Source organism: Leucopleurus acutus, assembly GCF_964270905.1.
Source record: "Leucopleurus acutus genome assembly, chromosome: 4".
Lineage (NCBI taxonomy): Eukaryota > Metazoa > Chordata > Mammalia > Artiodactyla > Delphinidae > Leucopleurus > Leucopleurus acutus.
This window is the reverse complement of record NC_139146.1, coordinates 76,440,616-76,453,544: the sequence shown is the minus strand read 5'-3', so window position 1 is coordinate 76,453,544 and position 12,929 is coordinate 76,440,616. Positions and strand designations below refer to the sequence as shown.

General features: G+C 38.3%; 1 protein-coding gene and 1 pseudogene across 2 annotated transcripts in view; one reads left to right on the top strand and one right to left on the bottom strand.

Annotated features, from left to right (window-relative positions):
- POLR2B (RNA polymerase II subunit B) overlaps positions 1–12,929 on the bottom strand; it is a 45,915-nt gene that overhangs the window by 32,199 nt on the left and 787 nt on the right. Inside the window, exons 2-6 of the mRNA XM_082837932.1 lie at positions 11,099–11,171; positions 7,722–7,872; positions 3,358–3,470; positions 3,013–3,232; positions 2,471–2,629 (exon numbers count right to left, since the gene is read on the bottom strand). Of these exons, the coding sequence (XP_082694058.1) occupies positions 2,471–2,629; positions 3,013–3,232; positions 3,358–3,470; positions 7,722–7,872; positions 11,099–11,171 (716 nt within the window). The remainder of the gene's footprint in view (positions 1–2,470; positions 2,630–3,012; positions 3,233–3,357; positions 3,471–7,721; positions 7,873–11,098; positions 11,172–12,929) is intronic.
- On the top strand, positions 3,925–4,639 carry LOC309960726 (coatomer subunit zeta-1-like; annotated as a pseudogene). Its single transcript has one exon. The product of its transcript is annotated as a coatomer subunit zeta-1-like (transcript).

The window sequence follows — 12,929 nt, the reverse complement described above, 5'->3', positions numbered from 1 at the left end:
GAGAATCCTAATTTCACTCCATTGCCAGCAAGCCTCAAGGCCCAAGGCAAGTAATTTGTAAAGTTGGAAAGGTGAGGGAAGGTTTCAGATTGTTTTAAAATAGCTACTGTGGGCACTAATGGACATGACAATGAAGCCCTTGGCAATGATTACACAAAGCCTGGTGGATACAAGGAGTTGTGAGATACCAACTGTCCCATACTTAGCCAGGGTTGACTACAAAGCACTCCGAAAGTACACAGAGTATGGGAATGGGCAGTTGGCTACATCTTTTAGCCACAACATCCAAGTCGACAGAATCACTATGAACAACTGTTTGTGAATTAAAAAAAATTAAAAAGACTACACAGAGGGAGTTCCCTGGTGGTACAGTGGTTAGGACTCAACACTTTCACTGCCGAGGCCTGGTTTCAATCCCTGGTCGTGGAACTAAGATCCCGCAAGCCGAGTGGCAAGGTGAAAACAAAAAAACAAACAAAAAACCTACACAGAAATATACATGTATACTGAATTTCAACAAAATAAAGACCATACACCTTGATTGTTCACTTCATTCCCTTTAAAATATTATCCTTTTAATTTTATTTCCCATGATTATAAGACAAAGACCTTGTGTTTTTGCTCAGTGATTTTCAACTCTGGCTTCGCATTAGAGTACTCTGGGGAATTAAAAACAACAGCAACATGGGCACCAACAGCAATTTAGGCCCGATTCCTAAATTGATTAAATGAAAATTCTGGAAAGAACCAAAGAATCTTAACTAATTCATCCTCATATCAAACTTATCACTAAATCTAGATGATTTTCCTTTCTTTTGCCCTTCATAATCCAGGCCAATGCTTATCAACAAAGAATGCACATCACAATCACATGGGGATCTTTTCCAAACACTTGTACTTGGGCCCCATTCTACCTCCATTCACAAGTAAAAACCATTTTAATTCTTTAAAACACCTATTCCACACAGGATTTTAACTTCAGGCACTTAAACCTCTCTAATGTTCAAGTTCTTCTTTATAAAACTTATTAAAGTGACATTAGACTCTGCAGAACTGTTTATAATAGAGCACAAAACTGGAAACCTAAACATCCATCACAAGGGAAATGGCTCAATAAATTATGCTATATCTACGCATGGAATATCAACTTAGAAACAATGATCAACTGCTGATCTAAATCTGTTTTTAAAAGGTATCAGCAATGTTCAAACAGTGTGCATAGTATGCTCCCATTTGTTTTTTTTATTTTAATTTTTAAATTTATTTTTGGCTGCATTGGGTCTTCGTTGCTTCAAGTGGGCTTTCTCTAGTTGTGAGCGGGGGCTACTCTGTTGCGGTGCACGGGCTTCTCATTGCAGTGCCTTCTCTTGTGGCAGAGCACGGGCTCTAGGCATGCAGGGTTCAGTAGTTGCAGCATGCAGGCTCAGTAGTTGCGGCACGTGGGCTCAGTAGTTGTGGCATATGGGCTTAATTGCTCTGCGGCATGTGGGATCTTCCCAGGCCAGGGATCGAACCCGTGTCCCCTGCACTGGCAGGCGAAATCTTAACCACTGTAAAACCAGGAAAGCCCCCATTTGCATTTTTTAATTAAGACTATTTCTGGATGGATTCATGAGAAATTATCAAATCAGCTGCTTCTTAGAGAAGAGATCTGGGGGTCAAAGGAAGACTAATTTTTATAGTGTACGCTTTTTTGTACTTTTTTGAACTATTTAATGTGTATATGACTTATTTAAAAAAATTTTACAAATAAAAATGTACATGAAATTAAATAGTTAATTACAACAAATTTCCAGTATAGTTGCAAAGATTAAATCAAGCAATCTGAATAACATAATTGGCACATAGCAAACAGTCAAGAAATGCTATTATTAGATTACATTATTGTAAGTAACAAGCCTATGGTAGGTGGCTTCTAAGATGGTGCCTAATGATCCCTGCCTACTACTACTGCCTTGTGTAGTCCCCCCCCCGAGTATAGACTAGATGTACTACTGACTTGTATCTAACAAAAAGAACATGGCAAAGATGATAGGATGTTGCTTCCAAAATTAAGGTGTAAAAGATGGTGATTTCCACCTTGCTCATATGCTCTACGGCTCTGCTTAATTACTCTCTCTGACAAGCAGGCTGCCATATTGTCAGGGGCTGTATGGAGGGGAGCTGTGCAGCAAGGAACTGGATCTTGCCGACAGCCATGCAAATAAGCCTTATGATGATGACTGCAGCCCAAGCACTTTGTTTGCAGCCCTGTGACCAGAGGACCCAGCTAATCCACATCCAGACACTGTGAGATGATAAATGTTGCTACTGGAGTGATTTATTACACAGTAGTAAGTAAATAATAAAATGCCTACCATACAACACTGATAATATGCTCCAGAAAAACTTTCTGACTAAACATGCAGCCTGGTAACTTACAAAACTAGACCAAAAGGAATAAACCCAAATAGCATATAATAGTCCATACCTGTCCTCCTCTTGCCAGCATGCTAACCCAGATAGTACTGGTGGGTCGAGAAGAATTCTCCAGACATGATCTACACTCTCCTGTGTAGGCATATTTAGAATCCTTTTTGGCAAACACATAGACTGTGTTTGTTGCCATTTTCTCTTGAGCAATCAGAACCTATATGGACAATAAAATTACAGCCATAAAACCAACAAGATCTTTGAATTAGAAAGAACAGTGAAAGCTACATCTTTATTTAGTCTGACTGTATAGGCTCACTGAAACATCAATTCTTGAACTTTACAAACTCCATTTTGCATAAACACTTCACCAAAACATATAAGCTCAAACTGACCAAATTTCTAGTGTATATTATTAGGTTGACCAACCCAATATATATAACTAAACAAAGTTTTGGTTTAATATAAATTCGGCTGTCACCTCCTTAATAATTCAACTGCTACTTCCAGATTATACAAAAGTTTACTTTTTGATTTCAACTTTCATGATTTAAATCTTAATCATCATTTGGTAATTAAAAAAAAATAATGCTACTATACCTTTTCGGATCCATTAATAATGAAGTAGCCACCAGGATCCAAGGGGCATTCATTTAACTCACAAAGATCACGATCTGTTAAGCCATTCAATAGGCAGTAAGTTGAACGCAACATAATTGGAATTTTTCCTATAAAAGTTTTCTGATGCTGTGTCTGAAGTTGTTCTTCGCCTTCTTTAATGACTGTTTTTGTTATATCAACATAAAGTGGAGCAGAGTACCTTTGAAAATCAAAGTAGATCACAAGTGAATACTAAGGTGATTACTAAAACTCTCAACTGGCTAAAATTTTATTTTCTGAATCTTATTTCAATATCAGCTGCTGGAAAAGAAATATCTTTCTTACGTGAGATTTCTTAATCTGGCCTCATTTGGCATCATCGGTGATGGAGCACCATCTCTTTCCCAATGGGTAGGCTTGGAGAGGTAAATTTGTTCGAACTTCAGCAAGTATCTTGGCTAAAATGAAAACAAAAACAATGGAAAAGGGTAAATAATTTTTTTCCATAAACGATTTAATGATTCCATTTTAATCAACATTAACATTTTGAGTAGAAACAGCTCTAGAAAATGCCAAAGTTAATCCACTTTACTAAAATGGTGACTCTCCCAGGGCAACATTCATACTCCACAAATGTCAAGTTTTATACTTCATCACTTTCTTAAGGTGGAAGACAAAAGGAGATTTAATGTATCACAAGTAAATAAAGACTAAGCTCTGAGTTCATATCAAACAACTGAAATGGATTTGCATTAATGATCTGTATAGCTGTTTCATGTGCCCTCTCCTTAGTTTAGGTCAGGTTAACAAAGTTATCAGAAAACAAAGAAAAGATAAATTCATACAATTACAAGTGTGTTCTAAACTAATCAACAGAAGATAGAAAAAAAGAAAACCTAACTCTTCAATTAAATGTACAGAAGACATCGGTACCAGCTATGGGGCAAGATAGATGCACTGATTTCGGACCCCTCCTTGTACACTGTCAAAGCCATTCTGACTCTGGACAATGATGGAGATAGATTTTTTGCCAAGTACTGTGATGACAGCTACCTCGGTGTCAAGGAGCAAAAGGCCTTTGAGAAGAACACTTTCAACAAGACCTGTCAGACTGACACTGAAACTGCCCTCTTGGGAGGCCTGACAGTGGTATGCAAAAGCAGTTATCGATCTCTATTTCTATACGATTGGCAGCTCATACGAAAATGAGATGATGTTCATGGCTATTCTGAACTGCCTCTTCTTCGACTCACTGAGCCAGATGCTGAGGAAAAATGTAGAAAAGTGAGCTCTGCTGAAGAACATGGAGGGGTTCTTCTTGGTTGTGGATGAAATCGTAGATTGAGGGGTGATCCTAGAGAGCAATCCCCAGCAAGTGGTACAGCGGGTGGCACTAAGGGAAGATGTCCCCCTTACAGAGAAGACTGAGTCTCAGGTGCTGCAGTCAGCCAAAGAACAGATCAAGTGGTCACTCCTTCGGTGAAGACCTCACTGTTCCTGGCTCCATACCCCCTCAAAAAATCCACATGTCTGCTGTGACTTCTCATCCAGTCCCCCAGCTAATGCTCTCAGAGTCAGCTCGGGGATCCCAGGGATCCTTAGATCTCCATCCTGTCTGTGGCTGCCTCCCCCACAAACCCATATACGCTTCCCATTCCTTCGCACTCTTTTTTGCAGTTCCGGGACTAAAGCTCTCAGCAGATTTTTGGACACAGGGCAGTGGAAGAACCCTCTTCCTTTCTCAACTGGATTATGCTCCCATGCTTTCCTATCCCCCATATTTTCTCCCCCACTTCTGTGCCCTTTGGCTGCAGCTACACTTCAGATCAAAGCAGGAGAAAGAATGTGCTGAGTGTTTTCCTCCCTTTGTCTTTACCCTGCCTTCATCCCAACAGCCCATCAAGGGGAGGGAGAGCAAATTCTTTTCTACAGAATGAGTGGGGGTGGGGAGAGGCATATCAAGTCTCAGCCGCAGCCCTACATGCTGACCTCAGTATTTTCTCCCATTCCTTCTTACTGTCCAGGACTCCAGCCTTGGAAAAAACCCTGGGAACAGCTCATAGGCAGGGGACAGAGTGGAATAAGCAGTGATTTAAATTTTATTGGAGAGGGCCTATAACATTCTGTATTTCAGCCACAGCTGCATGTTTTACCCTGATCCTGGCTTACAGTTTCAAAACTGCTGTGGTCTGTGCGTACCCACTGTGGGAGCGTCCATCTTTTTGTCCGATACCTTAACTCTCCACCTTCACTACCTGTGGGATCTCTGCCTGGCTTGTCCTCTCTGTGCCCTGGAGCAAAGCCAGTCCCTGAACTAAAACTCCATTGTAGTCTTGGGAAGAAGAGTTTCTGCTCAGAACTGGAGACAGGGTGGAATTGATGACTTGGGCCTCTGGGATCTCTCAGTCCCCTTCTCCCCCTCTCTTGCATTTCATTCTTCTGTCTTGGGTCTGAGATATCTGCTTGACCCTGTCCTCTCTCTGCCTCAGCCTTACATCCAGGCAGTAGGTCTGGTCATCTGGTCACCTCCCCTCCCTAGGTCACTGAGAGAGGTGCCTCTCTTCAGAAAACTTTTGGGATTTGGATTTCCCCAGGAAGGCAGAGGATGGCACACCCACTGTTGGGTCTCATCTCTCCCCTTGACCCAAAACTTCCCACAAAAATGTCTCAAGAAACCCTCCTGAGACTTAGTGTTTTGCCCCACCTGCCAATTCTCCAAAACTGAAGTGGGGTGGATAACTGGGCATCCTTGGGGGGCATTTTTGTGTAAGGGATGTATAGAGTCAGGCTGACAGCCACCTTCATATACTGCTCTGTGCAAAGAGGAATTTAAAAACACACAGAAAATCCTAATTACTATTCTACATAAAGGAATGAGAATTTCCAACCCTGGCTGACTTTAGCTCAGTCCATAGTTAAGAAAAAAAGAAAGGAGAAAGAAAAGTTTTCAATTAAATATCTATCTGCTACCCAATAAAACAAGATCCATGAGAACTTTCCAGAGCTAAATGGATAGTGGATTTCTCTCTAAATCAAATATCAGAAAAGGAAAAGATGGGACTAAGCAGACCACTAAAGGAAAATTATTAATACCCAAGTTTCCCAAACTGGAGTAGGTAAAGAGCAAAGAGAACTAGTGGTGATAATGAACCAAAAGGAATTCAGCCATCCAACTACTCATTTCCACTATTACCCTAATCTAGGACATTATTATCTGAAACTTCAGCTATTCCAAGATTTTAATCTGACTCCAGCCTCTTCCCACTCCAAGTAAACACCATTTCCAAAGTAACCTTTTAAAAATAATGCTTCATGTACATTCTTTGACAATCTTTCCACAATGCCCCATGACATCCAAAGCATGTGACAATCTGGTTCCATCTTATCTTCCACGAACACCTATCAAAAACAGATCAAACCAAAAACAATATACTGACTACTGTGGTCCCTCTATTCCAGCCATAAGCCAAAAACACAAAGTATTTTTGCTGAAATGATTAAATATCTTTTCCCTACTAAGACTAACGCCCTTCACAGTCAGCTTAAGTCCCTCCCATCTTTTCCACTAAGCTCTGATAGCCAAGCTTGAGAGAGCTCTTTGGTAGTACTTATTCTGGCACTATGAAGCTGCTATGTTATATTGTTATCTCTCTTGTTTTGAAAAGACCATGAAGAGAAAACGCCGTAAGTATAGGAAAAGCATTTTACACCCATTTTTCCAACACAGTGCCAGAAGAGCCAATTATTTTTGTCCTTAACAGCAGAAGTCTGTGCAGCACCTCCAACCAGAATGAGAATAATACATTAGCCCTTACGAGATAAGCTACAGAAAAGAGGGACTGAACTGGCAGGAAACAATAATCTCTCCCTCTGTCTAATTCTACTTCTTCTCTACCTCATTTTTTTTTAGCTTTCCCTGTCCCTCAAGGCCCATCATGCTGCCTCTCTACTCAGAAACTAAGGACATGGGAGTTCCCTGGTGGCCTAGTGGTTAGGATTCTGGGCTTTCACTGCCGTGGTTCAGGTTCAATCCCTGGTCAGGGAACTGAGGTCCCGCAAGCCAGGCAGCGCGGCCAATAAATAAATAAATAATGTTAAAAAAAACCCCAAAAAACTAGGGACAGTCATTTTTTGGACTACACAGTTATTTACAATCACTCATGTAAAACTAGATTCTAAAATGATAGCCTTGCTATGATTTAACAATGCTGAAAACATGCATATGTGTAAAAAAAAAAAGACTACAATGAACTTAGAAAAGTTAAAAGAGCTAATATATTTGGGTGCTTTTCCCTTATTATCTCTTATATTGATATAATAATGTATTTCATGCAACAAATAATCAAGGGAAAAAGGTCCTTCACCTATTTTTCTTTTGATTCCTTACTCTGTGAAAGAAAAAAGTGGGATTTTCTGAGGCAACACGACTATTTCTGGCTTGCTTCCCTTTGTAGTTCATCATACCTCTGAGTTTCCTCTTCCTGGCTATTAAACACATACTATCTGAAAAAGAATTAGGGTTCTGCATTACTTGCAAAAATGCATCTCTCCATTAGTAAGAATAAATCAGGAGCTGACTGAAACGTTATAAGTACACTAATAAAAACACCTCCTAACTTTTTCTTTTTTTAACCTTTAAGCCAGGTGACAGAAGGACTGAAATTTCAAATCAATACCCTTATTTATATTACTTTATTGAACCATCTTACCGGTTCTTCAACTTCTCCACTAGCATGCTGAGCTTCGGCTTGTAGGTCTATAGGTGGAGCATCTTCCACAATTCTTTGAACAGACATCTGAATAAACTCATCAAAAGAATCCAGCTGTTGTCTGACCAAGCCTTTCTCATCAAAATAGGAACTGGGAAAATATTTGAGTTCATAATCAGTTACACCTAGTGATGTTTTCTAGCATATTTCCCCATTTTCATTATCATCAAATTTGACAAATACTAATCATTAAATACCAACACTCTGCACTCATCACTACATAAAATACTATGAGGTGTCCAAAAAAGAGGTACGATTAGGAACACTTTCTTTGTAGGACTTATTGTTAAGTTTGGGGAAATGAGACATACTTATGGGTAAAATTATTAAAGCACAACATAAGAACTATAAGGAAGCCCTAATTTATAAATGTCCTTTATAGATAAATTTCATCCAATCTCTTGAAACATTTCTCAAAACTAATGAAATGCATAGTCAAACAGAAAAATAAATGACAATATGGACAAAGAGAATATTATGCTAAGTGAAAAAAGTCAGAGAAAAACAAATACCACATGATTTCACTCATATGTGGAATCTTAAAAAAAAAAACCCAAACCAAAACCAACCGACAAACAAAAGATAACAAAAGCTCACAAACACAGAGAACAGATTAGTGGTTACCAGAGAGGAGGGGGTTAGTGTGTGTGGGTGAAATGGGTGAAGGGGGTCAAATGTATGGTGATGGATGGTAACTAGACTGTGGTGGTGATCCCTCTGTAGTGTATTCAGATGTTGAACTATAATGCTGTCCACCTAAAACTTATATAACAAAAAAAAGCATGGAAAAAAAGATAAAAATAAGAACTTTAATTTGAATAAGAGGGAAGAAAATGATATCAATGACTAAAATATAGCATATGTAAGAACTCTGATTTTAGGTTAAAGATTATTCTACTTTGAATATGTTAAAGGTAAGATGGGACTAAGTCATTCAAGTGAAAATACTCAGCAAATGACTGATTAAAAATGGAGCAAGGGTGAGAGATCAAAGCTATTAGTATAGACACAGAAATCAAATACTGAAGCCCTAAAGAAGGACAGAGACTCGAAAAGAGTAGACACACCGTTTGCAAGAGGAATCTCTCCCCTCACCACCACACAGGAAAAGCTGCATAGCTGGACTTAGCTCCTTGCCCTCTCTGCCTAGTAACTAACTCCCCCCATCCTCACATCAATTTTCTGAGACAACATTCGTAGCCCAACTAATCATCAGCCTTCCATTTTGGCATCATCAGATCACCTCACACGTAACTGGCCAGCCTACAGATTGGCTGGCTTTGGGTCAAGGTTCCACCCTGATTCAATCAACCATGGCCACCAATATTAGAAGCTCTCTATGGCAGAGAACACAGTACACATTCATCCCTGTATAAGGCACAGACTCAAGAAGAGTGGAGGCAACTTCCTTCAGTAGAGACTGTGAGCTGACAGGAAAGAAATTTCTCACAACCATTTGGGTCAGCCATTGGTACATAAGCACATGGAAAGCACAATCTGTAAGGTAAACAGCAATGGTTTTTATGGACAATTTACAATGAAAAATCTTTAAAAAACTATGGACAAGTTTCATCCTCCCAGGAAGCTGAACCATAGTTACTCTCCCCAAAATCATTAGGACAGTACTTCATTAGAATGCCATCCCTTAAACACCTAAACTATTTGAATAGTTCTTATTTATGGTATCTACTACCATGACTATTGTCCAAGAGACATCTTACTGAAGTCACTATATATTAAGTAATATCACATTCACAATGCTTGGGAAAGATCACTTGATATTAAATAGTGAAAAAACAAAATGTCATATCACAAAAAACTAAAGCACCTATAATCAATTAAAATATAAAGATCAAACGGCATTTTATTCTGTAACAAATGTTAAATGCAAGGACTTGTCAAATAGCATATATAATCCTTGAGCAATTTGTCACATAAGTTGAAAACAATTTGTTTTTTTTGGCTAAGATCAAAATATTCTTTCTCCCTGGCAATCACAAAATATAGGCATACTCCAAATATCTGGCTAAAAATGTGTCTTTGTGTTTAATACTCAAAATCATAGAAGATTCAAGTGTCTCAATACAAAGTGTTTATAGCCCATGTTTAATAGGAAAAATAAACACATACTTACATCCCCAAAACTCATATTTTTAACAAAACAACGTTCAGCAAAGGTTCAGTTTTATTCCATACACAACTGGTAGAATGTCAGAAGCTTGTGCTCTTTGAAAAGGGAGTGTCAACTGAGAGGATGTGCATCTTGGAGATGGTGGGGCTCAAACAGGCATCAAAATGTTACTATATACAAAGCACCTGTCAGTTTGGTAAGTGAGGAGACTTGTAGCATTTTATATCCTAACATAGCAGGATGTTACTTTATTACTTAAAAGTTACTTCTCTTACCTATATGTAAGGCTTCCTGCTGAGTTTTATTACAGTTTAATTACACTTAGAATTGGATGGGAATGTGGGTCGAAATACCACCTGTTATAACTTTATCCATTTAAAACAAGGAGAAAACCAAGAGGAATCAAATTAACAGCACCAGTAATGTAACAAATAGGCATCATGTGCCTCCTGATACAATGCACTGAGAGCAGAACATTACTGTTGCCAAAAGTAATCATCTGAATCTAATCATGAGGAAACATCAGACAAACCCAAACTGAGGGGCAGTCTAAAAAATAATTTGCCTATATTCTTCAAAAATGTCAAGGCCAAAAAAAAAAGGTGAGGTCATGGGAAGCTGTAGAGAGATGGTGAGTTTGAGAAACAAAAAAAGAGAAAGGAAGATTGAGGAACTGTTCTAGATTATAGAAGACAAAAGAATAAATCATGAAAACAAGATGTAATATATGATCTTATGTTGGATCCAGGATAAGAAAATTTTTATTTTGCTATGAACATTACTGGGACACTGGCAAAATCTGCGTAAGGTCTCTAGATTAAATAAGATTACTGTATTAATTTCCTTACTTTAATAAGATTATGATTCTGTAAAAGAATATTCCTAGGTAAACAACTGACTCAAATATTTCAGAAAAAAATACGTAGACAGAGAAAGAATAAGGCAAAGAAAACACAGCATAAGGTTAACATTTAGGGAATCTGGGTGAAGTGTACATGAATTCTTTGTGTAACTATTCTGTATATCAGAATACTTTAAAAGTTAAAAAAATAAATAAAATGACAAACCAGCTCTCATGCAGCATATTCACACAGAACATCTAATTTTCAAACACAGAATAAGCAGGAAATCCCTGTATAGTTTACAGTGCCTTTTAAAATTTATTCAGTTTGGTCTAAAAAGTTACCTAATTACAATCCAGCATGCCTCTTGCCACAAATCTGGTGTGATTTCATCATCATCCTCATCATATTGCATATCTGCAAAAACAAAAAAAATCATTCTCACTTGCAATAAATACTACTAGCTCACATCTTACTATGATGTGAAGTAGCAAAAACACATTTACTCTTTACTAAATAAAAAACAATCGCTTTACCCACTTCTTTAAAATTTTAGTCATCACATTACTTGAACTGTAATGAAACAATATACATAGGTATATATGTACACATACATAGGTCTACGTCACAGTATTCTCCCAATACACAAAGAGGCCTCGTGAGAAAGGTTCAGTGCAAGTCGTGTGAATCTGTAATTGTTCCATCATCTCCAAGAAGCCCATATAATTCTCATTAATAACTACCTATAATGATAACTAGCAGCAAGCTCATAATCCTCTGATCAATAGGCTCCTCAGAGACTGGAGTCAGAGATCAGGTTAAGAGGGAGGAGTCAGCAAAGGACTCCAATAGCTGGGCAATACCTTAAGGTGAGCTGTCTATAACAGCAACATTTCACACATGGACAGGGATGACAGGCTGTATTTTCCAAAGATGGACACAACTATCTTCCATTTCACATGCTCTTTTATAAAATGATCTTGACACTCCTACCATCAAAATATAGAGGGTCTATGCTTCCTCCCCTTGAATCTGGGTGGGTTTTTGACTCTCCCATAACTAAGAGAATACAGCTAAAGCAATGCTACATGATTTTAGAAGCTAGGTCAGGAATAACAATGCAATTCCACCTTCTTTATTGAAACACTTACTTCTGGAGCCCTGAGCTGCCATTAAGAACTCCTACTACTTAGGTGAGAAAATCTAAACGGTGGGCCCACTTACCAGATGCTGCAATCAGCAATCCTAGTCCTGTGTTTTCCTAGGCTAGATGCCAGACACATGAGTAAACACTCCAGATCACCCAGCCCCCAGCAGTCAACACTCAGCCTTTGTGTCTTCCCAGTTCAACCACTGACAGACATCAGGCAACAGACAAGTCATTCCTACTATGCCTGTCCAAATTCCTGACTCATTTAATCCATGAACATATTAAATAATTTTTAAGCAGCAAAACTTTGGGGAGTTTGTGCAGCAACAGTAATTTATAAAATGGGGCATTTGAAAAATCAGTGTGCACTGGTGCTAATATTAGTCTCATCTTCTTATGCAAAAGAATAAATGTGCTCTATTTTTGTTTTTCTATTCTGACCTATATACATAGTCTGTAAAACTTAACAACTTTGATTCAAAATTTGATACATATCCAAAATAAATTATTAATAAGTGCTTCTTGAATGGTCTGGAATTACTGACTCCTACACATGGGGGGCGAGGTAAAATAGACAAAGGTATCTGAAATGGCTTGGAGATTTCTAGCTTTGATGGCACACTAGATGTTATTATCACAGCCACCCAGGAGAAGTAGGAAGGTTGGAAAAGGAGAGATAATAATGAAGTCAGTTTTAGTTATACTTGTACATCATTTATCCTTTTTAACATTTTTGTTTTCTAGCCTCTGAGAAATGAGACTATATTACCTACTCAAAAAATTAAGCTGAAAAAACTTTTTTTGAATTTTTTTCTCAGGAGTTAAGAAAAAGAATACAATGATGCTAATAAATTTCTAGACGCAAGATAAAAATGAGACAAGTTTAAACAGTAGAGTTTAAGTTTTTGCTTCTATTTTCTCCATGAAGTAGCTGAGGGAATAAAGAGAAATGTAAGCGGTGGCCAGGAGATTGGGAGCTAGAAGAAAACGAACTTTGAAATAGCAGCTTTGGAGAACGGAAGAGG